Consider the following 27,742-nt stretch of genomic DNA (forward strand, 5'->3'; position numbering starts at 1 on the left):
GAAATTGTAATCTAAGACCCGTTAATGAATTGAACCCTTGGGGATCGAAAAAAAAATAGAAATATTGTGACCTATTCAAGAGGCTTTTTTCCTTCCATGCCCAAAGGAACTGCACAGTTTGCATTGGTTTCGGGGCTGTTAATATTAGTAGCTGCCGAGACTTTCGAGTTTTGATCTGAGTATCCCGTATCGTGTTTAATGAGTGTCGAAACTGTAAGTTTACTTCCCACACAAAACTATGAGTTGCACTCGCATCGTCTTTTCCATGGAAGAGTTAATTCGAAAGATCCTTTGAGAGCATATTCGCTAAAGAACAGAGTTGCATAATTTTAAAATGCAGTTTCATTAAAGTCTAGTCTCAAAGTGAGCTAATAATTTCATAAAATGTCCTTGCATTTATCCGAAAAAAGGAAATATAATGAGTGTTCTTAGACTGCGTTATTTGAAAGTTGTGTACATTATTTCATAGCATACACTACATGCATCCACATTCCGTTATTTTAAGTTCTTGTCCGTTAAGTTCAGTGCATTTGAGATGCTCAAAGAACCAAAGACTAGCCTAGATTGATTCAGGTCTCATCCACTCAATCATTTGTTGGGTGTTCATCGTGTGCTCTTATCAGTAATATGTTCTAATCATAACCTTTGTGACACATTTGAGCTAAAGTTGAAAACTGAATTTCGGTGACTTGTCATTAAAATGCAATTTTGAAACTAATTTGAAGATTTTGTTTCGGAATATTTACAATCCATAATAAGTCAGTTTGAATTGGATTTTGAATGATAAAAGGTCTCATTTCTTTGAAAACATCAATTCAAAACAACGGCCAAAACACCACGTATTTCTCGAAAGACAGCTCATGAGTCACATATGATTTATCAGCACTATAAATATTTGCATATCTTGCTTTAAGGAAGTACGCATGTATGCATGTGTGTAAGAGCCAAAGATCTTGGACTAGTTCGGCTACGAAACGGAGAAACCGTTACTTAGTGCATAAATGTCATCAAAACATCAAGTTACGTTATCTATCAAATTGAGATTTATTCAGTGGAGAGCGTGTTCCATCCTTCGAACAACCAGGGCCTGATTAAAATGCAAAAATGTATCTTTTCAATAGCCCACTAAACTGATAGCATTCAATTTATCAAAGGGATATTTGGACATGCGTTTCGCTTCCAACAGACAAATAATTTACGTTGCGTCGGCAAGAGTTATATTTGGAGTAGTTTTAATGAAAGAAAAGATGACAGACAAGCATTCATATGCAATAAAAATGCTTTTATTTTTTATCACTAGTTGTGGAAAAGCTCTTTCCCTTTAAGACAATTTAAAAGTGACCGCATTCTAAGAAGAGATTCCGCTCTGTCCAGCTTCAATTCATCTGCATTTATTGTTGCTACTCGTTATTTTGTCGCTACGGTTGGAAAGCCAACCAGGCAACATTCTCATCATCAAAAAGGTTTATCATTTGCTGAAAAAATGGAAAAAAGTGTTATTTAGAGAGACGATTAAAAAAACACACACATGTGCATATTTTCTTCAGAAATAATCACATCGCTGATACGTTGAAAATGCAAAGGGAACCTTCACTGTATGTAAGAATATAAGCGAAGTGATTCGAAACTTTACAGTCAGGATCAAATATAAAACTGTCCAACAGGTATACAAATCATTATATACTTACCCTGCACCAGGGCAGCAGCAGCGCTTTCCTGAGCCAAATGGACATAGGTGATCTCTACATTCTTCATCGGAGAAGGGAGGGCAAGGCTCAGTGTATTTTACACATGTTCCGCTGCCGGGAATCCTGCCACAGATGACGTCTGAAAGCAAAAATAGGAAGAGGTCCTTATGTCTTAAACCCTTAATCTTATACAAATCTTTGCCTTCACTTGATTAATAGCAAAAAGCTCACCATACTGACGCTTGAAATAAGAATGCAGACGGCTCATATGTCTGTGACTTTGGCCACGCCGTGCACCCAGTACTTGAACAGCTCCCAACAAAACCAAGATCAAACACAAACGAAACAAAGCAGCCATGATTGCCTGAAAGACAAAAACCAATGAGTAAAAAACAATGTATTGATATAAAGCAAAAGCGACTGGAAAACGAGAGAAGAACAAATAATAACTGCCTCTCTTACTTTCGCTCGAGTTTGCAGTCGCACAAGATTTTATAAATAACTGTACGTCAAATGAACCACACTGTACGAGATGCAATGAGTTTCTGGTGCACTGAAGATATGTGCGAAGCTATAAGATGGTTATCAATCTGATCAAAGAGGCTTAAAGTTCATTGTTTGCTTGAGTACTTGAGTGTCTTTCTTTGTTTGTCAGTGTTTTCACGGGGCGTCCTTTTACAACACCTGTCAACTGCTCCAATGAATGCGTCTGTTGAAATTGACAGCCTAGATGCATTCTAAGTGTCTGCTGACATAATCAGTCCAAAAGAATGTTCCATTTGCAGCTCCCTTGGTTGTGAGAAATGCCTCTACCAGTTAAGTCCACGATTTTGAAGAGAATGAAAGTGCATGGTCTCATTGTTGTGAAATTCAAACTTCAACCTCGAACTGAACACAGATACCAGTGTAAGCACCCCCCCCCGTCCATCCATTAATTTTTTTTATTATTATTATCATTGGAATGAAAGGGAACAGTGTCTGTCTATTTTAAACTATTTGAAAGTTCTACACAACATGTTATCAACGTTTTTATCTAAGTTCAAGTCAACTTATTTCAGTGAGTTTGAGACTTTGGAAGCTAAGTCCAAACTATATTCCATTCATTTCGAGGATTTTATATCAAATGTGTATTAACATGAGAATAAAGGTAAAGACAGACCGGCAAGGACTCCCCATGTGGCTTTTGTGGTCGCGTCGCATTATCGCCTTCAAATTATGATTTTGCAACACGTCTTTAAGGGATTTTCCCTTTTTGTACGAAATGATCGGAGGTTTTGTAAATATATTTTCGACAAGGGCTGATTGCGTAACAGACTCGCGTTTTCCATCAATATTTGTTTCATATTTTTAACAGGCAATATATTGATACGTGTCTCGCTTTGCAAATTTATTGTTGGTTACAGTTGCAATAAAAGGGTTAACCAAGTGAAACTTATATTAAGCAACTTAAGAATCTTTTCATTGTGTAATGTTGTCAAAGCTGCCAATAATTAACGACTATGAATGATCAACTGTAAAAAAGTGGAATTCAGTGGGATGCATGACCTAGTTATAAAATTTACAGGGCTTTAATTTTTCTGGATCGTCAAAGTCCAGCTGCGGAAGATAGATAAGCGAGCCCCTGCTGTAATCCATTTTGCAATTTCAATGAATGGAAACAAAAAAACCTCATTTCCATTTCTTTCCGAAGCCGAGACTCTAATGTGAAGACTATACCTCCCCACTCCCTCCATAAACTAATCCCATGTGGATCACATTAATATGTAATGAAAAGTCTGAGAGTACCAAATGTGCACATATCAAGTAATGAAGTCCACTGGCCAATAGAAACAGGACAGGAATTTCGATGCAAATGTTAGGATAGAAGGCTAATTTAATCAAATCAGCATTCTTTAGTTTATGTCAAATAAATTTTTATAAAATCTGAAACATGCACGGCGTCAGTTATTTTTCTGTTTGTGAACACAAAATGCCGACGCAGTTTTCAAGAGCCGCGTCACAAAGTTACTGGCGTGAGACTACTATAAGTCAAACTGTGCTTTTTTTTTTCGTTATTTTTCCACTGAGTGGTTTTTCCCTCTGACAGGTATTTATGTCATATCATTCACGAGGCGTACTGCTCATTTTCAAATTATATTGCCCGAGTATTGATCATTATTTTGTTTTCCCGCCGGAGAAGGAAGATTTATCCAACAAACTACCAAGCTTTCAAACAAGAAGACTTCTGAACCTTCGTTTTAAACTTTTGAGATATACACTGTGATCACAAAGTTTCCGGCAATTTGAATCGACGCCAAGTGAATGAATTAAAATTTGGCACTTTAATGATTAATCCCGACTACCAATTAAACCCGACCAGTCAGTTTGTCAAATAGTGAAGATATTTGCAGAACTTTTAAGGAGTTTGAAAATAAATTATTTTCCCATGTAAAATAATGGATTTATTCAAAGGTTCTTTGTGTTGGAATTCTTAATTGGTCTGTTTTGCCTGTTTTCTCTTACTTTTTCAATACTTCCCTTTGTGTTATGGTGTCTGTGATAATTACTTCCGAACGACGCTTTGCTCTTTCTTCCAAAGTTGTAAACAAGTGCTCTGTGATATTCTATGTACTTGACATTGGGACTTCTGCTCCGCGTTAAAGCAGTTATTTCTATTTCAATCAAGCTCCAGTAGCAAACAAAATAAAAAAAAAAAAAGATATTGAGTCTCGTTTCTGAAGAGTTCATCAAAATTTAACCCTAAAATGAAATTGTGCACAAATCAGGGTAGAACTTCTTTAAAATTCCAATGCCTATGTTTTGCAATTGAAAATGAAACGAGGCGTGTCTTCCTTGAATCATTCAGTGGAAATTCAAGATGATCTGTTTATAACTTTATCCGTGAGCCTTATTAAGCTTTACCCTTATTTCACCAAATGCCCGGGTACCTTCGGAGTGTTTAAGATTGTGGAAGTTCAATTGGTTCTATGAAACAAATTGCGTTCTGTATATAAAATAACAGTGAGATCATTAGACCAGCAAATATCGATTGTCTCTCAGCCAAATTCTGTTCTTTATTTTCATCATAAAGTTCAGAATGAGACAATTATATCGTTAAGGTTGTAAGTTTGCTCAGAGCAAATTTTATTTTAAACTGTTCTGTAGTTATACTATTGATAGAATAATTTGCGTGAATGTAAAAATTCTAGAAAGAGCCAAAGCCCTCTCGTGAATCAGTGCGGAGTGGATCAAATTACCATCCATTGTTACACCGGATGTGTTTGTAGTGTGGTGTAAAGGTGAAGTAAAGAAATACATTGGATGGAAGAAAAAGTACATGATTTTCAAAGTAAAAACTTTTAGGTATCTTAGTAACGGGTGGTTTCACTCGATTATCTTTTGTCAGTTATTGCCTTAATTTAAGCGTATGACAGATCGAATGTGTCATTGTGCAAGCTCAAAGTTATTTGGCGTAAGTGCATGTTTGTATACCATAATGTTACAATGTTTTAATTATGAACCTAATGAGCCGAGCTGGCGTCAAACAACCGATGCTGTTCCTCTAAACCGCGTCTCAAAGTTACTCACGTGAGACTACAATAGGTGTCATCAGGATTCTTTTTTTCTTGAAACTTTCTATTGAAAGACTCTTTCTTTAACAAGGGATTAATTGTTGTGCTACATCATCAATTAAGGAGTGGCTTAGAAGGTTTTCAAATTGGATTGCATTAGTGTCGATTTTCTTTTCCCTCCAACAACCTCCTATGCCTTAAAGATGAAAGGCGGCTGAGAAAAGACAATATGATGTGGCGGTGCAGTGTTCAGAATCTTAGAATTCAGCATAAGCCGTATTCTTGACTGAATGGAGGATTTTATGTTTTAAATTCACTCTTTGGAGAAGGAAGCTTTTTGCCCTGAAACTGTACTTCAGTTCAATCAAGATTTCCATCGTCACCAGCGATTACTTAATTTTCACGGTGGCGAACTGGTATCTCTGATGTAAATACTTCCACTATCCTTTCGCGTTAATTAACAGGTGGTTCATACGTCAGCGTGCGTTCATCGAGATATGAAGCACGCGGGAAGTTTGGAGAGCACGAAAGATGCGTAAGAGTCGCTCGAGGTGTAGCCGAGAGCAACTCTAGCTTCTTGAGTGCTCTCCAAACTTCCCAAGTGCTTCATATCTCGATGATCGCACAGCTGATGTATGAACCAATTGTTTTATAACATTTTTAACCCAACGGAAAATTTTTTTTCGCGAGGGATTTGTTTGCTGACGTCATGAGCGTGCACAATAGGAATATGAAGCACGCTCGGGCAATTGAATTTGATTAGACAAATTTACGCGCTATGTTATAAACGCCTATAGAGAATAAACTGCCTTCAAAATCCTCACTCAGAATTCTAGTTTTGAAGTAAATCTTCATACAAAAATAAAATGGAACTGAGCACATACATTCATATTTTGAAGACGTTTCAGACGGATTTTTACACCACTTTCAAGTCGAGATTTGAGATCTAACACGATATTAATAAATGACATCCCTTAAAATGCACCACACATGCACGAGGCTGGGAGGACACATGCACGACTTTAAAAAGTTACCGTTTAGAATGGCGCAAAGAGCGCAGAGTTAACTGTACAAACCACTTACTCTGGAAAAAGAGAGATTACAAATCATAACATCTCTCGCTCCATTTTACAATAATCATAAAAACAAACAAATAAATAAAGGCCAAACAAAACAAGGAAGTGTGTACATAAAAACAACAAGCTATGCGCATTCCACAATTTTTTTTTGAAAAGAACATTCGATGGAGATGTCAATGGTACAGAAAATGGAACAAACTAACTGCACTGAAAAAAATTCTAGGCCACCATCGGATTTCCAAAGCCGACTTTTTGTTGCAATTGATGAATTTCTTCTAGCAGGTTTTTGTCTTGTAGATTTAACTGCAAATAGATCAAGAAGAAAAATCAATCTTACATATTTTCTCCCTAACTTAGGGAATCATTTAGCTCTAGATGGAGGATTGATGTCGAAGCTGTAAAGTTGTACAAAATACATTAAAATCCTACGAAAGTGTTCAACCTCGTTTGTCAGGTCTCGAGGCTAATCCTTTCCACCGTAACGTCAGTAAGCATATTCTGCTTAGCTCGGTGCCCATTCCTTTTGTTTTTATGACCTAAATGTTTCATACACGGGTGATACTGTGGGAGAAATTAGATACTTGTGGGGATTAAATTGTCAGTAGGCGTTGATGTCCAGGATTTCCAGAAAAAAGGCTTCTTCAAGAGTGGGAGGGGAGTTAAATGAGGTGGTTTTTAAAAAGGAAGCAAACATTTAAAAAAGGGGTCTTTAAAGAGAAGGAGGCTTATCAGCCTGAACTAGCCTAATCCAAGAAGCTTTCTTTCAGATTACGCAACGGCAAGACGGTTGATAAATTGCCCCTTACCTTCAGAGCGTACTTGTACGACTGCTCGGCTTCCAGCTGTCGACCGGTCTACAAGAAAATATAGAAAGGGGATAAATATAGAAAGGGGATAAGATTCGCCTAAACCAAAATGCTTGCAAGGCTCTTAAGCGATCTAAAGTGGAGTACAAACGTATAGAAACAGGCCAGTAAACTAGCGCCAGAAAACTAGACGACACAATAGTGTTACTGAATAATGTTAAGCAGGATAAAGTATTCACTCTTCCGCAAGGGTCTACGTCTAGCTCGAACAAAGGATTACACAATAACTTAGCTTGCCTTTAGACTACGCTCGGAAGAACTGGAAGGAAAACGAGAAAAAAAGAGTCGTTCTACTTTTGCAAATCCTAAAATCTTACAGAAATATGAATTTGATTTAAAGTTACCTGTAAACACACCAAGGACAGATAAGCCCATACTTCGGCGTCTTTGTTGTTTAATATATTTGCTTCAGAAAGAGCGTCTTCGGCTTCGGCCAAATCTTCCAGCTAAAATAAATCAAGAGTGGAAGTCAGGATAAAATTGTAGAGATTTGACGAAGCTAAAAACTTAACATCCACTTGATTTATTTCATAGCTTCAAAGGTCCCTTTGTTCTATAAAACTAGTAAAATGATTTCGATCTAAGCACTAATTCCAACGCCAATTCGCAACGTCAAATTCTGGCCACGGTCCCAAAAGTCAGTGATTAACACATACAGTCTACGTGGTGTACGGCAGTCGCAAATCCGAATGAAAGTAAGATGACAAAGTATGGTATATTTATAACATCGCAATAATTTGTTTCATTCCTTGTGGGCAAAGAACGCTTGACGTTTAAGTTTTGCAAAGCAAGTCATTCAAAGATTCAAGCTTAATCTCTTCTACGATCGTGTAATACCAATAAAACCTTTTCTCGTAGTAAGTCAATTTAATAACTTGTGCAAAATGATACATGCGCGGGTGCAGAAGAGTAAAGGGAATTTTTAATAAACACAGAGTAGTATCTCAGTAAAGTTATTTACAGTATTTACCCTGTAACACGCAATTCCAACTCCAAGCCACGAAACACAGGAAGGCGAGCGAATGCAGGCTTTCAAGAAGGTTGTCTTCGCTTTATCAAACTGAATTTGAAGAGAGGAGACAACCAACAGGGTAAAATGTCAAAATTTTAACGTCCCAGTCAAACATCAGATGTCAACCATGAAGTGTCACACGTCAAAATGTTAAAAGTTACACGTCAAAGTTGAACGTCAAATATTAAACGTCGAACTCCAAACGTCAGACGTTAACGTCAAATGTCAAACGTCAAACATCAAACATAGAAGGTCAAAAGGTCAAACGTCAATAGTGAAAACTTCAAGATACCAACCATAGTAAGTGGACAATAGAATGGGATACAAGCGATGAATCAAAAGCTTTTCAACCAAAAACTTAGATAGTATAACGTTGCACCAACCTCTCCTTTCTCCAAGTAAATCGAGGCAAGTCTCAAATAGATGGCGTGCATGTCTGAGGCTTCGGTTGTATAGGCCAGTGTTCTCTCGTAGCAGTCCTGAGCTTCCTCAGTGCGGCTTGTCAAATAATAGAGGTGTCCCATCAAGCCCCAAGCATCTGGGTTCTGATATCGAATAAAGAGACAAACTTCAGCGTTTGGCACTGCGTACATTTCAATCACACTCAATAAGACAACATGCCTCCCTATTCCAGAGGGTTTTCATTTTCGCACACTGTCCGCATTGCAGTTTCTAAGTCGCAGGCACGTTTACATTTTTCGTGCTTATAGTAAATCTTTCTGTAAAGCAGGAAGTTTTCGGCTCAATGGGCTAAAACATCAATAGTCTATTTCGCAGCCGTTAGAATTTTTTTACAAAAGTTACCCGAAGCTTTTTTTGTTTTCGTTTTCGTTTTTGTTTTTTTTGTTTTGTTTTTTTTCAGTTTGACTTATTGCAAGACGGCTGCGGCGAGGGAGACAAATGGGGGATGCAAACTCGAAAAGTTAACAAGATCAAACTCTCAAAGATTGCTCGAAAAATTCCAGGGATAAAATCTAATAGAAGAGAACACATATGCTGTTGTTCTACCAAGTTGGAAACTAAAAGCAAATCACACAATTGTATTGAAACTCCAGGAAAGCCTCTAACGCAAATCACCTGATGCTTCAACATGACAGCTTGTTTAAGATTCTCCTCAGCCCCGATGAAAGATTTCTGTTGTATCTTCAGCCTCCCAAGAAGCACATAGTATCTCGCTCCAGGCTCTCCGTTGGCTGCCACCAACTCGTGCGCCAATGCCGCGTCCGTAAGCTGGTACCCAGTAACAAAAATACAAACGTTGATTGAAACAACGGGGAGTGGTTGAGTAAAGAGACTAACAGTGTGTTTTTCCCCAGTGTGTTGGTCCCAGCCAGGGCATAAGCGTAGAACTTCACTATTCACGAGCCTACTGCTTCCATTACGAAAGGATTTTAAATTCCAACCAACAAAATACCGAGAGTGGGATCGAAAGAAAACCGCGATAAAAAAGGTCGCTACATTTGGTGTGTTAGGTAACAAGGCTGCATGCCCATAGTCCGAAGTTAGCTTTATCTATACGAGCACCTAAAGGAATTTAGACAAATTTAACTTTAATCGCCAAAGGGAATAATCATTTTCGTCGCCAATACATTCTGATTCTTATCTTCTTTTTTTTGGTTGACTTCGAACTGAAAAAAAGAAAATCTACAGACGTTTCATTACATAAAACACATTACAACGCTTGAACGATCACCGGCTAAGTTCAGATGACCGCAGCAAAAGATAACATTTGTTTTCTTCTTGGGTGTTGATCGCTGATTTACGAGAAAAACATTCGCAAGAGTTCAAAATAGTTGCCTGCAAGCGACCAGCATTAGAATTATAGTGAGGAACAATTAATTCTCAGTCCCGTTGGTGACCAGTGTGTCCAACATTTCAGACCGGGTTGTAGAGCAAACATTTGACAACAGCAACACAAACACATTATCACTACCGCTTAGAAAAACCACCAAAACACTACCTGTAGAGCATTTACTTCCAGCAAGAAATCAGCAACTTGTAAGAAAATACTATCATTCGGCTTGACCTCCGCTGACTTCTCCTCTGCAGGCGCTACAGGGTCAGTTTCCGTCGGAGGAGGTGATTGGCGGTTTGAGCCGGCAGGACTTGGAACACGCGAATTCTGTTTGGATGTCATTTGTGTCGTAGACTGAGGTTTCACTCCAAGCTTCCCAACAGGCGTTGCAGAACTGATCACTACAGATGGGGGAAGGGCTGCAGTTGGCGGGGCGGAAGGTTGGGCGGTGGTTTCTCCACTCGCTGACCCAGGCTCCTCACGTAGTACATCATCAACTAAAGAAAAACAAATATAACTTTCCTTTTATATACACTTTTCACATTCCGTGTAGTAAGCTGATAAATTTTTAATTTCGGTCACTGTTGGAAAAAAGTTGTTGCCGCTTGTCTCTTCTTAGACAGTTGTTGCCACTTGTTCTATTCTTATACCTTCCTGAAGCTAGCATTCACGCATTGCGGGCCTATCATTATGCACATCGCCGAATCACTTCAAAAAAGGAGGTAACGATATTTATACTTCTTGTTCACGTGACAATGACAAGCAGGAAGAAGTAATAGGTCAACAGAGAGCTCAAACGCCTGCGTGTGCGGACATCGTAAAAGCGAGGGCGTATTTTTAGGCTTTCAGATCCAAGTTGTATTCCGTGAGTTACAGACCTAAGTTCAAACCAACCGATATTCATTCCCTTACGCATGTGCAACCTATTAACCGCTGGCCTATTCTTCCCGCATGTTATTGCCGAGTGAGAGAGAAGTTTAGACCGCCATATATTTGGTGATACGGCGTTGCTTTTGTGTTCTTGACGTTGACCTTGGAGAGAGCCGTGGACAATAGTTAATCGAATGTTAGATTTAGATATTTAGATGCTAGAGGTGAAAAACAGTCTGCAAGTTTGTCGTTTACTAGACCAAAATTCTGGCCAGTGGAGGCTGTTTATCATCTTGTTTAATGATCGATTTTGTTTTGAAAAACCTTCCCTAGGCTATTCGAGCTGTTGAGAGTTCTAGGATTTTGCTGTCTTATGAGATAAAGCATTTGTCGCTTCTTAACCATGGTTTACGTTTTTTATCTTTACGCTAAGTCTACGCAATACTAGATATTTCGCGATTGAATGCTCTATTTCTTAAATAAAGCAAAGGAAAAATGCAAAACATAATAAAACAAAAAAAGGAGCAATAGCAAACAAACAACAAAACAAAAAGACCCTCAAACATACCATGGACCTCTGGCAGTTTCTGGTCCTCAGACACAGCAGTTCCAGGAGCCCCTTCTCCAGCAGGTTCGTCGGCAATAGTCTCCGAAACAGAATCTTCAACCTCGGCCGGTCCATCTACTGGGGCTATCAGTTCAGAAGAAGACGACGTTGCCGCATTTAAGCGGTTGGCTTCTAGAAACGCACGCTCAGCTCCGATGTCGTTTTGAATGCTGTCATAGTACAAACCTGTAACATGAATGAAGATACAGTCTCGCTGTCGTGCAAAAATGTCAAACTAGTAAGTACCTGCTGGTCTTTAATTTTGCCTTTTTTCGCTTTTATTCTAGCTTACAGAAAGACAATTCTTTCCTTTTCTCAAATGATTTAAAGTTTACAAGAGAGCTCCTTAAAATAATGACATATTTACCCAGCATGGTCCATGCAATGACGTTCTTGCTCTCAGCACATGTTGCCGCTTCAAGGAAAGTCTCGGCTTCTTCGTACTTCTCATTCATCAGAGACATGCAACCATGCATCAGAAGACTGTAGAGATAAAGCTAGATCAGTCGAGAGAGGACTGGGGCGGCTAAACATCCCTGGCACACTCAGGGTCAGTAAAGAAAAATGATACCCGACTCACCCTGGTACGTGTTTCTGCGCAATAGCTACTGTCTCCTTGAAACACTCCTCAGCCTACAGAAAAAGACACATCACAATAGTAATTCCTTTGCAATATTTGCAGACAATTTTCCAGGGGTCTGATCCAAAACGTTGGAAAAACCGACTTCCCCTCTTTCCAGTCGTATGATTCTAACACACGTGTTGACCAAACGATTGAAGTTTGAATGATTGAAGTTTGCAGCCATCGATCTTATTATGCTAATGTTATAGGAAATCCCATTCAACAGTTTTTGATGACGGTCTCGGAAAATTCTTTGTATGATTTTTTTTCTCAGCTTCAGGATTTTCTTGTTTCTGGAAAAGGCCTCGATTCTTCATGATTCAAGAGCCATGACAAAACTTGACGCGCGAATATAACCATTGTTAGAATTCGTACCTTCCCAAAGTCGCCAATGAGCAAGCAAAACGCTCCATAATCAAACCAGTGATCAGGATCATTCTTGTTACGAGACAAACGCTGATAAAAGAGGAAAAAAAGTTAAATAAGCAATGCTTTCGGGAACACATTAAACAAATGAGCAATTCAGAATAGTGAGCAGGCGGACAAGGAGGTTTGAACACCTGGAGAGCCTCTTTTTCCACTCCGCGCAGGTCCAGGCTCCGGTGAGAAACTTTGGAGATCAAAACTTTTGCTTTTGAATGTTTCAGCATTTTGAGGTTTACACAATTAAAGTCGTTCTGTTGTTTCCCGGAGTTAACCAATTTGAACAAATCCGTACAGGATTACATGTGAATGGGCTATTTCTTAATTACCTTTTGCCTTTTTCTCAAAACGAGGCCTGGTGCTCAACCACTCGTCTGGAAACGAGTTTAATTTGCATGTGAATGCAAACTTATGATCAGATGAAGGAATGAGCACCAGTACTCGCTTTGAAAATGAGGCCAAATGTAATTCGGAAATGGCCTATTAGGGCACAGTGACATTTGTGGAAAGGTTAGAAGCGGGTATCCAGCGGTTACATCTGGGCAGATCTACTCGCTTCTCTGTTATTCTGCTGGAACGCTAGTAAATGAATAAAATCTTTAAATTGTCTATTTTAGATTTTTATTACCTCTTGATAATATTTCGCTGCTAGTTCAAAGTTCTGGTTCACCTTTTGATAAGAAGAGAAACATTCGTCAATAATGACATCTTAGGAAGCACATTGAAACAAAACAGACAAAACAGGTTATTTTTCGAATACAGCGTGACATGATAAACTATCACACCACACTTCAGAGTTTCAGCGTACCTCAGCCTCTCTCGCGAAGTGCTTCAGAGTGGCGGAGTCCGTGACGGGCGGTGGTTCCTCTGGGGCTTCTTCTGCTGTGAGGAACTACAAATTGAAACAAGGAAACGATGTAAGATGACTGGAACAGTCTCAGACTACACAAAATAAACGCATATACCGTTAGGGTATGACACATTTATAAGCCTATCAATAAACTTGTGATACCAGCTCGGTATAAACAGGGATATATTTTTGGTTACATGACGCAGTATTGAAACACCCTCTTCCTGTTCATGTCGGGGATTGGGGAAGGGAATTTTTTTGTTTAATTCTGTCATTGAGTAAGTTCTTTGACATGTCTTTAGAGTGCATTGTAACTCAAAAAGTAGTAAAAGTTTAAATACTGCGTTTTCTTTCCTTCAAATTTGTTGTAGCTTGAATTGAAAATCGCAAAAATTAGTCCACCAACAAAACTTTCAGACCTCTCAAACCGCAAAAAGTCGCTAATCCACAAAATAAAACCTCCCGCTAAATTCTCATGGTAAGTTGCATGCGAAGGTGCGGTACCTTAGTGGTGGATGCACTGAGCAAGAGATTGAAACCTCCTGGTTTGAGCTCTGGATACCCAAGATCATAACATGATGTTCTTTGCTAAGACATAATTGGCTTGGGAACTCGGTTTTAAGTGCTGAGAAACACTCAGCTCGAGTAAGAGACTTCACAATTCTATGTTCTGTTGTAAAAGTTTATTAGCCTAAAATATAGAGTATAACATTCCATTGACAAATGATGTAAACATTACCTTGTTCAGAGCCACGTGCATCTGGTCAATTAAAAACACATACAACTCGCTGAGGAATGCTTGTAGTTTTTCCTTGTCTGTAAAAGCTGTGGTGTTTAAATACTTCTCTCGCACGATCTTTATGACGCTATTCTGTTAATCAAAGGGAAACGTATGTTAACTTAGTCTACCAATGAACTTGCCTATTTGTAGACGATCTTCGAGTAAAAAGGTTACTCTTTGGAATCGCAAGACGCGGAAAATTGTAAATGAGTGTGCAATTTGTTTTCTTTCCTTTTTCTTTTGGTGGAAGCAAAATTCATACAGTTTTTAGTGCATACTTCTTCTTCCATAAATACTTCAGATTTAACAAAGTATTCTAATTAAACGGCAAGCTACAGTTATGTTAACAGCTGCGACTGGAGCCATCATCAACCATTTTACTTATAACAAGACATGACTAGATGGATAAGCCTCAAGAAAAAGGCAATATTAGAAAAAATAACCAAAAGACAAAACAAAACAGATGCCAAGACTAAATCAAGCAGTGTATAATCAACTTATTGCATGTAATGTACAATCGATATCGTTTGTGCTACCTTTAACTGTTCTTTAAAAGCGAAATATTTTCCGGATGTATTTAGTTCGTACAGAAACTTCTGCCTCCTACAAAAAAAAGAACCAACGTTATTTCTTTCATTAGTTCAAAATTATGACCGCGGGAAAACGTGGGCGATCAAGTAGTGATTGGGCAAGAGAGTAGCGCGAGTTTTCCGGACCAATCATCAGTCGAAGTAAATAAAAGCCAATGCATTTCCGGACTACTCCTAACACTCAATTGAGAATTGCCCTAAAATAGATGTTGCAGAACCGAAGTACTTGCAACCTGAAAACGGCCGATCAGAACAAGGCTAAACATGACCAGTCTGCCTGAATCAAAAATTTTAAGAGGAGAGGAAGGCGAAGGTAAAATCTTCAACTAAGGTAGACGTGCATCGACCAAATTCTCCAAACTCACACCGATTAAAAATACATGTAGTTTTTAAGAGAGGAAAATCTCTTTCTGACTGTTATAATTTATAACAATTACAATAAGATTTCATTTTTAGACCTTAGAATGGGAGATTTTCAGAGCTAATTATTAGGCCTCTTTTTCCTTCTTCCTTATTTTGCGTGCGAAAGCAAAAATATGTACCTCTGGTCCATGGCATCATTTGACTGCGGTAGACTTCCCTTCAACAAATCATCGCCGTACATTTGCCTGCAACAAGAAACACAAGATGTTACCGAAGAAAATTGGTCGTAAGATGATTGTAAGAAGTGTAAGATGCCGAAAGTTTCGCGTTCATCCTCTGATTTGCTCATCATATTCGAAGCTTTGGGTGTCTTTAGGAAGTTGATTGATTGGCTATAAGCGAAGACGATGAGATAGTGCTTGATTAGCAACTTTAAACTCCCCGAGTTTGTAACGAAAAACCATTTTCTATTGTGAGACTTGGTTAAAAGGCAAGATACCGTTAAGGTTTGGTTGTGTACAGGAATCAAATAATCGAAAACCAAAAAAGAGTACTGCTGCTTTCCTCAGAACGTTACAAACCTGAATTCCTCGAGCAGGGAATTTGCAACAGTGGTCAACTGACCGTGGAAATCTTCCACAGCCTGTAACAAAACAGATAGTTTTACAAATTTGTTAATCAAAGTTTACGATGCTAAACTATTAAATTATTATAAAGCAATCAAAACGTAACAAATTTTATTTCCCCAGTGCGCTGCGTTCCTTATCCCAGTAAATCTCTGAATTTGCTGCCCTTCTTCCACTTTCTCAAATAAACACAATCTTAAAAATGGCACATAAGGAGTGGAAAAAAAACGTAGTCAACTTCAGTGTTCGCAAAACTAAATGCATTCCATGATATGCTACCTTTTTGGAGCCTCCTGTTTTCCGGGCAAAAACTGGACGTGGAGGAATATATTCTGCAACTCTACAAGCGGGGAAAAATGAACAAAGTACAAGTGAAATTGACAATATTGTAAATAAAACTGGTTGATACGCCAGCGTGCGTTTACAGCGGTATGAAGCATGCTGGAAGGTTGGAGAGCACAAAGGGGGCGTAAGTGTTGTTCGAGGCGTAGCCGAGACAGCTCTAGCTTCTTGATTAGGGCAAAAATGACAAAGAAATGTTTCGAAGTAAAGCGTTATTCAAAGAAATACTACATTTGCTATTAAGAGGCGAAAAAAGGTTAAAATCCCTCGAACACAGGCGGCCCGCGCAATGCTTGAATCGTTGTTTACCTGACTTCAAGGCCAGGAAATTGTGTAGCGTTGTGTTAAAAATTCTGAAAGTTCTCAGATTTAAAGTTCTCAGATTTAAGACAAATGAAGTTGCACAATACTTCAAGGACATATCAACTCTTAAAGATAATACTTATCGGGCCAAAGAGAGGTGCAAAACTGGCGAGGCCCCAATGATGTCAGCAAATTCAGTTTTCATTTTCCAGCCATTCGTATCGCGTTTGAGAATTGTAGTATTATTCACTCGAAAGCTCTTTTCGTCGCTTTGAAGGGTTAAATGTCCGTTTCCTTTCCACTTCATTATGAGTTCTTATAGGTCTATCCCAGTCGGGATGGAACGGCTAAACAATTTTGAAAATCTCAAGACTCGCGGACAAGCTGAGCGGGAAGTTTGCAGTCAAACGCGGAGGAAAATTTTTGGCTCGCGAGGCGTTTGTTTGCTGACGTCATAAGCGCACACAACAGGATTTTAACGTACGCTCGCGCACAACCTCGTTCAGGCGTGGAGAGGCTTTCTGGGAGCTCTTGTCACAACTCAAAATTGAGTTAGGAAACCACAGTTACGTTGCAACTAAAAGTTCTCTCTTGTAATGGTCTACATGTCACTTTCTATACGCTCGTTTTGTTTTGTCGACTGGCTTCATTGTCTTCAATTTAGTTTGGTTCTAAGATATTTTGAGTTTTAAAGATTTTTGCTTACCGGTTATGTACAGGGTCAGATAAATTGCTAACTAATTAGGCCCAAAAATATCAAACTGCAAGTCTAAGTCGAGGAGGCACAACGCAACGTATTTAGTATCATTCAGTATCGCCGACTTACTTTCTTGCAAGCGAAGACGGCGGCCGTTTTGGAACAAGCGGCTTGTCGAGGACAAATTCCAAGGTGATAAAAGTTCGTGACTCCAGATATTGCTGTAAATAAAAAGACTCAGGTTTTATTGTTTTTACTCTCATATCAATTTATATTCAAGACAGAATTTCTCCTTACAATATCAATACAATATCAACCAGATAAGTGATGAGAATAAAGAAAAATATCAATTTGGAGATGATTAGTTGATCCAATCTTAAATTCTCTGAACTAGCAATATAAGAATTGTTTGGTTGACTGTAAGGAGAACTACAAATTTGATCTGGGATTTAAAGGATTAACTGAAGGGTTGAGAAGTCCGTGTTCCTCTTGGAACCCAGACTTGGAACCCGAAAGAAGGTGAAATCCTAGTAACCTTTTTGGTTAACGTTTGTGGTAAACTCCACCTGAATTCTGCATTTCTTTATCGACAGACATTTCTTGTACAAATAAATGTTCACTCATTATTGCACATCCAGCCTCACCTGTCCTTCAAGATTTTTAGCCTCGTTACCCTCTCCTTCTGCTAAAACGTCCGGTTTGAGAACAGCACCTGATGGCTAAATAGTTCAAGAAGTCGTAAATGAATTAAATTTCCCTTCAGTTTCGGTTTTTTGGCAATTTCACGAAACATCAAGTCTTAGTTGAGATGTTTGCAGACAAAAAGGGTAAATTTGCAGCCATTCCCGTAGATCTAGAATGTGGTAGACCAAACATTCTCAAAAATGGCGAGCGGAGACAAAAATTTTTCGTTAGGAAAGACAATCCCCAGACCTAGAAAGTAATTGGTCGAAATATTGCGCGCTAAAAATATCAGCTACAAGAACTCTAATTACGGGAATAAAAGACAAACTTACTGTTCGTATTCAAAGAGTTGTTTGACAACAGTTTTGGCAAATATTTCAGCCAAACTGCATATACTGCCTGTATGTTTCCAAGTTCAAAATTATATTTTCTCGGTTGAAACAATCCTTGAGTAGACGAAACTTGCCAACATTACCTAACAAAAGCTGTTGACTTTTTTTGCTGTTATAACGTGTGAAATTGGGAGATTTTCATCCACAGTCATCGGTTTAGCAAAGGTTCTGATTCTTCTTCGGGAGGTTCATTTCATTTCAGCGTCAAAAGTAAATCGGGAATGCATTGGTTTTGCATTACTTCGCTCTGTGATTGGTTTACAAAACTCGCACCATCCTCTCCACCAATCAGATGAAAACGTTTTCAGCTTTAGTTCTCATTGGTTATTTGTGACATTTATCTTTGATACAATTGACTGTTATTTCAGTTTTATAACACCCAATCGAAATGTGCTCTAAAGACACAGCAGTAATAGTACCTTTGTTTTTGCATCTGCTTTGCCTTGTTTGGAAGGTGGAGGGGCCTTCTGCGCCATGGCTGAGGCGAGAGTTCGGCTCATTCCGCTGGCTATTCTGGCAGCCTCTTCCGCCAGTGTACCTTTGCGCTTGGTTTTATCAAACACTTCATTCTCGATGAAGGGCTTCACAAGGTATGCTCCTCTTATTCTGGGTGAAGAAACAACGCGTTACATGTCGCTAAAACGACGAGGGGAAGAATGCTAAGTGTCAGAATCCCCTCTCATCGAACTCAATGGAAACATTGACAGGTAAAACGTACAGTGAGTGGCAAAAGTCTTGGCACAATTAACTCATTTTTAGTTTTTCCCATGAATTTTAATTTATCACCCCCTCTCTCCCGTTTCATTGTTGCCTGGTGCTACATAGTGGTCACATACATCGGGCAACATTTTTTTTTTTTGGAGGGGGAGGGAGGACTTGCAAGTGACTTATTACAGATGAATTACTAGACATATGTTTATTATGGTAAGTCTCCTTATAAGGAAAGGCGTGCCAAATACTTTTGCCACTAACTATAGTTTATTACAGGACTCTTAAATGCAAGAATCCGATCGATACGTTTCGTTTCTCTAGAGACACACATATGCGACTCGCTTATCCAAAGACAAGAATCCCTGCTCGTGAGACGAAACTTGCTTTAAAAGAGACTCTGAAGTGGAATGCGAAGAAACAAACCTTTTCACCCCAGGGTAGAGTAAGGGCGCCATGTTAACATAAGCTACTCCGTGGAATGATATGGGAATATCTTCTTCTAACGAGCCCTGTTTTCCTTTTGTCTTCGTGGCTTGTTGTATTGGGGTCCTCATTATTTCCAAGGGCCAGTAACGATTCTGCGCGATCTTGTTCTGCAAACTAGAAGATAAAAAAAATTAAGTCTAAGAAAATGAATATATTGATAAATAAATGAGTACACTAAATTAAGTGAACGTGTGTTCATGAACTAACAACACAAATGAATAGAGGAGGTAAGTTTCTGAAGAAACTGTGGTACTGCGTCGCATCCGCCCATAGACCTGGGAAGCATTTCCCTCCCTTTTACTGAGGAAAGAACTACGTAATATTGCTTCATCCCATATGGGCCCCCGATATTCCAGCGGGGCTGAGTTGCTATTACATGTACAATTAAAGAATACATAAGAAACTCAGCACTGCTGGAAAACAGAAGCTCACTTGGTTTGAGGCAAAGTCACGAAGAGCTTTTCTTTTACAACGCCCTTGTGAAGGACGATCTCACCTTTCAGCGGCCTCTGCATTTAAGAAACAGCGTCTTTCTGTGTTCCACGTAACGTGATTTTTCTCATTCATAGCTTCCTGACGAAAAACGATATCTTCTCTATCTCTGAGATCACCATCTTCGTCCTCGAACGGCAAAATTTCGATGTTACTAGAGAGGAAAGTTGAAGTTAATAGCAACTGATAAATACATGTCTGACCCAAATTATCACGACAAAGCTGCTTCAAATCTTAGCATGCGTCATCACATCTCAAAGTTCAACTCAAAGTCAAAGTGAAGCAGATTCTACAAAACGCGGGAAAACGCGCGTGACCAAGCACTGATCGGCTTCAGTTTTGTTTCTGATTGGTGGAGAGGGTGGCACCATTTTTGTACACTAACTACAGAGCATGGCAAAGCAAAACCCAATAAGTATCGAAACGCGATTTAAAATTGCACTTTAACCACTTGCAGTTATTACCTGTCAGTAATGTATAGACAGGAGCCAGAGGCACTCGGAGCAGCGGACCACTTCCGATGATTTGTAGTTTCCTGGTAAGTTAAAAAATAAATTAATATGTAAAAAAAGAGAAAGCTTCAGCAAGTCTGCAGAAAAAAACAAAACGAAACAAAGCAAAACACACTCCGTCAACAAAACACCTGAAGATTCCCTGCGTATTAACCAGCGGGCTTTACACCCTAACATCAGTATGCAATATTCTACATAGTCCTCTATACACGTAAATTTCCTAGGGTGCTGATAAGGAGAAATTGTTTAACAGTCATGGGCCGCTTGAAATGGTGATCATTTCTGTATTTTCGTGACCTTAATGTGTGATTCGGAAGAAATTGGATACTAATCACTCTCAGGAGTCAGTGGGTTGACGTGCTTGTTTCATATGACAGAACAAGTGGTAACAGTCTAACCTTTTCGCCTGGTGCACGAAGCTGTCCGTTGGATAACACTATTGTACTCTCTTTCTGTAACGTTGGGAATATAAATAATAATAATAATATACATGAGAAAATTAAGCGCATCTGATTGGCCGAAAACGATTGTATTTTTTACGTACTACGAGTGCAAAATTGTTAGTGTAGTGCAAATTACAAATAGCGCGCGCGTATCGCCGAAATTTCGTCCGTTTTGACTTTCTGTGAAGCTTTTTTCATGTAAAATTAATTAATAACAAGCAACAACATGATTTCTCGTGCAATTTAGTGAAAATAAGCACTTGTAAACTTTACAAATTTTACAAGCCCTACGGGCTCGTGCAATTTTTTCGCCTTTATAAAAATTCACTCGTACCCATAACACTAAATTGCACCCGAAATCATGTTTTTACCTACACAAACTATCTAGCAATTATGAATCGAGGTTTCAAAGATACAACGAAGACAGAGGCACATTACAAAAATTGTTAACGAGTGTCACTTTTGATAATACCAAATTACCTCAATAAAGTACTGAGATAATATGATTTTAACCATTTCATGTGAGAAACGATTACATTTACCATCAGAAGACTAAGAAAGGTAATTATTCACTCCAGAGAAGATAAATTGCATTAGCGCTGAGCGGTCTTTTAGCCACAAAGAACCAATCATCTCCGGAACTTCTTTGAAGTTGCGAGTGTCTTTTTCAAAGAGGGTCTTGCTCTTTTGGTAGCACATACATGTACATTACAACTGATGAGCCACTCTGTGAGATATACTCCTAGCCCCCCCTCCCTCCGCCCTGTACCTCTGGTGAAACTGTTCTTTATTGGGGAGGAGGGGGGGCATCTACATATATCAGCTTTGCATTCAATTGCCAACTCTTCCCTCCTTGGTATACAAAGTAATCACTGATGATAAACCCAGATTCTTGAGGAGAAACATAAATCTCATTTGTTTAACTTAACTTAGCAGTCATTTAGATGTGAACTTCTTACCTCAGTGGATATTGGAACAGGCAAGCTGGCAGTGTAGTTAAACTGCTGAGCCATCTGAATCTGCCAGGAGTCTGGTACAGAGAATGCACTGTCCAGATGGACACTCAATAAATTGCTGTCAATCAAAACAAAATTAAAATGAAAAAAAAAGGGAGATAAGACAAATAATTCAAAATACATAGCTTGAATTCTCTACAATGACTAATTTTCAAAAAGTTACATTGAAAAATATTTGTAGTTACAATTTACCCTTTAACTCCTGTGAGTGACCAAGACAGAATTTCTCCTTACTATAACCATACAATATCATGCAGACAAGTGATGAGAACAAAATATCAACTATGAGATTACTAATTGATCTGATACCAAATTCTCCAGACTAACATAATGAGAAATGTTTGGCAGAAAGTAAGGAGAATTACTAATGGGATCTTGGTACAGTACCACTTGCATATACGTTAACTGCGCAGATGAATTTCATACACACAGATGCAGAGTAGTGTTGATATGAAAAGTTTGCTCGTATGTTTTTGACAGCCTAATTTAAAAGCTTGGTGGGATTTGCAGGGAGTTTCAATAAAAACTGGTTTCTAGCACTCTTTTGCCACCTATAATACTGTATCTCTTGTCACTGTCTGTTAAGCCTTGCAGTGAGCATTGCTCCTTTATTGAATTTTGCCTTACTCCGCAGTCACAGACTGTACCACCAACAGCTGCTTAAATATTGAAAATGTTACTGAAAACCATAGAGTGAAATATTTGGGGAGGAATGCTGGAGTGCTTCCTGTTTCAGGAAGCAACAGTAGCATTAAGGAAGGGAATTCAGCAGCACATCCACACCGTCATGAAAACTGCATACATGTGCCTGCACATACATGTACTTCCTAGATTGCTACCAACTGTGCTGGTAACATTCTGTCCCGTGCATGTAGTTACAGCCATTGATATCTTCTGAAAACAAAATTTGTTGAATACTTATAATGATTTAGAGTTAGTCTTGTAATCAATATTTTAGAGCCTGTTCAAACCTGTTATGGAGCTGTGTTTCTGTAAGAAGAGGTTGTGCTACAGAAACTTGCACTTCAATTTCAGGCTAAAAAAAAAAAAAGAGAGAATGAGCAAACATAAAAATTTTAAAACTCAATAAATAATCATTAATAAGTAATAGTAGTTACTGTTATATAATATAATAAAAATATAATAATAAAATTATCATTATTAATTAATTACTTGTTAATATACAGTTACTAACTGTTACATTAAGAATAATAACTGGGAGAGTTTCACTAATACAAGGATCAATTTCAGTGAAGCGTATACAATCCTCATAGTATGTGTGTATAATTTAAATAGACTTGGTTTCACTATGTACAGTAAATGATATGTCACAAACAGAAGAAAAACTTTCTTTAAATGGTTGAAGTCCACTGTGACCCAATCATCTCAAAAAAATCAGGGAAGCGGCTAGTGGAATAATGTGGCTGTATCAATGTGCTTATTTCAGATTTGATCATTTCCTGACTTTCCTCATCACAACAATTAGACTGGTAGAAATAAAATCATTTATATATAGTCAAAAAATAACAGATCAAATCAAGAAATCAGTATAAGTCCCATATGAAAGCATAACATTGAGGAAAGAAAAGAAAATGAAAAAATAAATTAGGATATTTCTTACCAAAACATGTTCAGTTGTGGCTGGTTCAGTTGGAACAGTGACAGGATGGACATACTGGATAACACTGAATTTGGTCTCTCCTTTTAACCATATGGGAAAATACAGTATTATAAAGTTATTAATATAAAAACATAAATATAGCTAAATCTAAATGTGAATAGAGATTGAAATATCTCTTAGATTCAACACATTCTGTTATCCATAATTGGTGGCGTGAGATCAATGTTTATTTAACCCTTTACACCCTAACATCAGTATGCACATTCTCCATACTGCTCTTTATACATTTCCTAAGGTGCTGACAAGGAGAATTTGTTTACCAATCAAATGCTTCTCTTGTGTGATCGTTTCCTTTATTCTCATGACCCAATGCGTGATTCAGGGGTGATATTATAGGGAAAAGTTAGGGTTTAAATGGTTAAAAGGACATGTATAACAGCAACTCTGAGTCTTTTACATTCAATTTGAAATCATATGTGATCCTTGCAATCTGATTGGCTCTCATCAGTGCAAGCTTATGAGACAGCTTTACTAAAACACAACAACCAATCAGATATTAAGACTTGTTTAAAGGAACCAATCAAATTGCAGGAAAATGAAAGACAACTTTTGCAACTTTTCACAAACTAGCTCAGAACTGGATCAACAAAATATTTGTAAAGACTGAAAAAACCTGTATGTGAATAAATGAAATTTGCAGTTTCAAAATAGATATAATAAAGCGGTAATTGAACCTTGTGTCATGCAATTTTGGTCTTATTTGATTATGAAATTCTGCAAATCATTTCTAAGAACACAAGAGAAGTGCCAAGAAGAAGGAACCAAAAGCAATTGCTTCTTCGCACTTCTCAAGTGTTCTTAAAAATTCCCAAGTGAAAAAAAAATTACTTATTTTTGAGAAAGCATAAATTTCATGAAAAACCATCATGCAGCAGGTGCAGGTAGAGGTACCTTTCTTTTAAGATTAAATCCTACAAAATGAGGATCTTCATAAAAATACAAGGCTATATGTACAAATTGCTAATTAATATATAATTATGATGTTGTTAAAATGACTTTTTACAGCATCTACAATGCCAAAATGATAACAGTGTAACAAAAATATAACCATGGTTGAAGTGTACAAGTATCTACAAGTATTATGTGCCTCACCATGAAGAAGTGGCAGCAAATCAATACAGGATTGGCCCAAAATATTTATTTTTTCTTCCTTTCCCTTCTTGTCTTTAGGAAGAACCTCAACAACAGTAACTGAAAAAAAAAACAAAAATCTATTTTGAAATTCAAAAATTATAGTTGTAAGATATTTTAGGACTATGTACTTATATCAGCACTTTAAAAACAGGTCAGTCTCAATAACTAGTGACTTCCCCCCACACACAATTGCTTTGATAGCACCCTCCCAGCTTCCCTTCAACTGAAACTTTTTATTTCATTATTTTGCAACTGTATTAACCCTGTATAAACTAGAAGTGACCAGCATCTATATGTTAAGAAAATGATTGGATTGCAACCCAAGGCCTTTTGATTGCTAGACAAATTCTTGTTTTCAGCGCTTTCAATAAGACCCGGCACCTGCCAGAACTCTGGCAGGACTACTCTGTTGTGAATTGTTGGGTATACTCTGCAGGGTCCCAATCAAAATTACAGAACAAAAAAATGAATAAATAAATGACATGCTGTAAAAGATTACATGTATAACACAATTTGGTATTGGAGTATTCAACTTATTTATTTTTGAAATTCTGTGGTCTTTGATTTATTCATTCTTTAAGTGGTGGTCTTCTTTATTCGCTTGTTTTGTGTGTTCTAGCCACATAAATTCATCATACATGAAGTAGAAGTATGACATAGGCATTTACTTATGAAAATACTAACTCAAATTGCAATAACCAGTAACTATTTGTCCTTTCAGAGGACTTTTGTGTGAAACTCAGGGAGCAAGTTTACATTGCCAGTAAATGGAAGATTTTGATAACTGTAGAAATAAAATAATCAATTAAACAACTGTTACAAAGGAAGCTAATACTTCATGATCATTTGCTGAAGTTTAGCACAGAAATGTCTGTTTGAAGCCAGTTTATTCTAAATTGCACTAATGGGCTGACAAAAGGGAAATTGTTTTACATACATTCTCCAGCAGGTGCTTATTGAGGTAGCCACCTACTTCAAATCTTATTGAAAGCTCTGCCTTGTCAGTGCCAGAGGAAGGGTAGAGGAGAATGGAGAATAATTTACGAATACTAATGTAAATGGTTAACGATGATACTGATGTAAATTTTTTAATGATATCTTTACCCATCCTCAAAAAATAATGTAAACAACATCATACAGTTGCAATTATATTTAAAATTGCACACATCATTAGTAGCTTTCAAGGGTAACAAGCAAAAATTGCATTTTTTGAGGGGGCATTCACTCCTGTTAGAAGACAGGAAGAAACTCCCACTCAAGAAATTCAAGTTTTGAACAAGATAGTCAGTAATGCTATGTACATGTACACTGTACAGTATAATTAATGAAAGTCAAACTAGAAAATCAATACCTACCTATCACAGGCTTATATGCTATAGAGTCCAGAAAAGTAGCATCTTCAAATGTACAGTCAAATGATGCATTAAAGTTGTATTCTGTGCTATGGGTCTCTGTGTTTGCTTCAACTTTTGGAGATTCTCCGAGCAGATTAGCACCAAACTCAAGCCTCACTAAGGAATTCAAGGAATCACCTTTAGACCCTTTCTAGAAAGTGAGAAGAAAAACACTTTTAAGCTGAATAATTAAAAAACAGATTAATACCATTTTGCCATGCATCTGTTCATTAATTGATCAGAAAAGTGGCACACAAGATGTGGCAGAGTGTGTCATTGACATTCTAACACATTCTGACATCATTTGTGATCAAATACTACACAGATCAACAACAAGATAGCTATAGAACCTTTTTGTTTTCCTTGATGAAAAGGGCAAATGTTTTTTTTTAGGGTGACATCATCTCTTGATGTACATTAAAAGTAAGAATGAATCAAATGCATGTATAATTAACATTTAACTCCCATGAGTGACCAAGACAGAATATCTCCTTACAATATCAATACAATATCAACCAGATAAGTGATGAGAATAAAGAAAAATATCAATTTGGGGGTAAGTTGATCCAATACTAAATTCTCCCAACTAACATCATAAGAATGTATGGTTGACAGTAAGGAGAATTTCAAATTTGATCTGGGAGTTAAAGGGTTAAGCTTATCATATAAATGGTTATAGGTAATGAGGAGAGACAATTTGCAGATGGATGTTGCACAGATTTTGGATCAAATAGTCTAAGGTTCTGTCACTGTTCAGGGCCAATGACTGTAACCTTCTGAGGTGTTTCTTTGTCAAGGAGAGCTAGGAGTGGGAAATGGAATCTGATCTCCAAATATCATCAGCCTTTCCAAGAAGTCTCCCAAACATGTTTGTGCCACTATTAGGTTTCGCTGGCCTCTCAAGAAAAATTAAGAAATCAATTTTTGACCTTTTTTGTAATGAGGGCAACTACACAATACAGACCACCTTTTTGGTATGCTTTGAAGAACAAGGAAGAACACAAAATGATGTATGGTGATTCAATAAGAAGTAAATACTGTAAGTGCACGGCCCTGTATTTTGTAGTTTTACCCTGTAATTTAAGATGACGACTTTTCTCTTTTTTTTTTCTTTTTATTTCCAAACTGAAAGAGGTTGAAATTGTAGGATGTCCTGCTGGAAAGCATACAAGACTCAGTTTCAAAACGCTGGTTGGGTTTTTATGTTGTGTCTCGACTTAACCAAGACCCCTAAATTGCAAAGCTTACACATGTCCGACGTCTGAAACAATTGATATCAACGAACACATGAAAGAATATAACCACATTTGCAAGCAAACTTTCCCTTAAAAAGTCTACGTAATGGAAATTTCTTGGTTTTTAGAAATTTCTTCATTCAATACAATTTAATGAACTGGAGATTCGTTAAGAATTACAAACAGGCTCAAATGTACGTACGCTTACCAGATTTTTGCATCGAACCACGACAATTGTAACCGGTTCTGGCGGTCTGATACTTGCGGCATCTTCTTCATTGGCCATCTTTTAAGGCTTTTGTTGTTCAAAAGGCTCTTTTCTGAGATTTTAAGCTTTTTCTAACGTCTTTAATCACTGTTAACCTCTCCAGGCATGCACAAAAACAACCGCCATATTGACTTTTTAACAGTTTTCATTGTTTCTATGACAACTAGCGACTTCAGTATACACCGCTGGCTTTTTCGGCGCACAACAGAAGTATTTCATAATGGACTGG

General features: G+C 37.9%; 2 protein-coding genes across 2 annotated transcripts; both read right to left on the minus strand.

Moving 5' to 3' along the window:
- Positions 1-1,261: 1,261 nt before the first annotated feature.
- LOC131789590 (small cysteine-rich protein 8-like) lies at positions 1,262-2,263 on the minus strand. The gene is made up of 4 exons (XM_059106746.2): positions 2,151-2,263; positions 1,920-2,052; positions 1,689-1,827; positions 1,262-1,475 (listed from the first exon to the last, which is right to left on the minus strand). The coding sequence occupies exons 2-4, from the start codon at positions 2,044-2,046 to the stop codon at positions 1,469-1,471; spliced, it is 273 nt and encodes a 90-aa protein (XP_058962729.1). The 5' UTR covers positions 2,047-2,052; positions 2,151-2,263; the 3' UTR covers positions 1,262-1,468.
- Positions 2,264-4,757: 2,494 nt separating this feature from the next.
- LOC131789588 (cilia- and flagella-associated protein 70) lies at positions 4,758-27,643 on the minus strand. The gene is made up of 31 exons (XM_059106743.2): positions 27,454-27,643; positions 25,972-26,161; positions 24,575-24,673; positions 23,423-23,502; positions 22,773-22,837; positions 21,745-21,859; positions 20,741-20,794; positions 20,295-20,365; positions 19,835-19,984; positions 19,276-19,452; positions 18,561-18,747; positions 17,710-17,784; positions 17,195-17,286; positions 16,003-16,063; positions 15,679-15,740; positions 15,277-15,342; positions 14,681-14,747; positions 14,103-14,234; positions 13,322-13,405; positions 13,142-13,183; positions 12,466-12,546; positions 12,049-12,101; positions 11,836-11,951; positions 11,430-11,654; positions 10,157-10,488; positions 9,274-9,426; positions 8,580-8,741; positions 8,155-8,244; positions 7,529-7,630; positions 7,125-7,172; positions 4,758-6,621 (listed from the first exon to the last, which is right to left on the minus strand). Exons 1-31 carry the CDS (start codon positions 27,529-27,531, stop codon positions 6,538-6,540), a joined length of 3,393 nt encoding a protein of 1,130 aa, XP_058962726.2. The 5' UTR covers positions 27,532-27,643; the 3' UTR covers positions 4,758-6,537.
- Positions 27,644-27,742: the final 99 nt, after the last annotated feature.

Source organism: Pocillopora verrucosa, chromosome 13, assembly GCF_036669915.1.
Source record: "Pocillopora verrucosa isolate sample1 chromosome 13, ASM3666991v2, whole genome shotgun sequence".
NCBI classification, from domain to species: Eukaryota; Metazoa; Cnidaria; class Anthozoa; order Scleractinia; family Pocilloporidae; genus Pocillopora; species Pocillopora verrucosa.

Excerpts from the sequence above, each read along its gene's own strand:
- LOC131789590 (XM_059106746.2), bottom strand. The coding sequence starts at position 2,046 with ATGGCTGCTTTGTTTCGTTTGTGTTTGATCTTGGTTTTGTTGGGAGCT. Across the intron at positions 1,828-1,919 it reads TTATTTCAAGCGTCAGTATG|ACGTCATCTGTGGCAGGATT; the intron begins GTGAGCTTTTTG and ends TTTTGCTTTCAG.
- LOC131789588 (XM_059106743.2), bottom strand. The coding sequence starts at position 27,531 with ATGGCCAATGAAGAAGATGCCGCAAGTATCAGACCGCCAGAACCGGTT. Across the intron at positions 23,503-24,574 it reads TTTGCTGCCACTTCTTCATG|GAGAGACCAAATTCAGTGTT; the intron begins GTGAGGCACATA and ends TATGGTTAAAAG. Across the intron at positions 18,748-19,275 it reads CTCTACCCTGGGGTGAAAAG|AATAAGAGGAGCATACCTTG; the intron begins GTTTGTTTCTTC and ends TTCTTCACCCAG.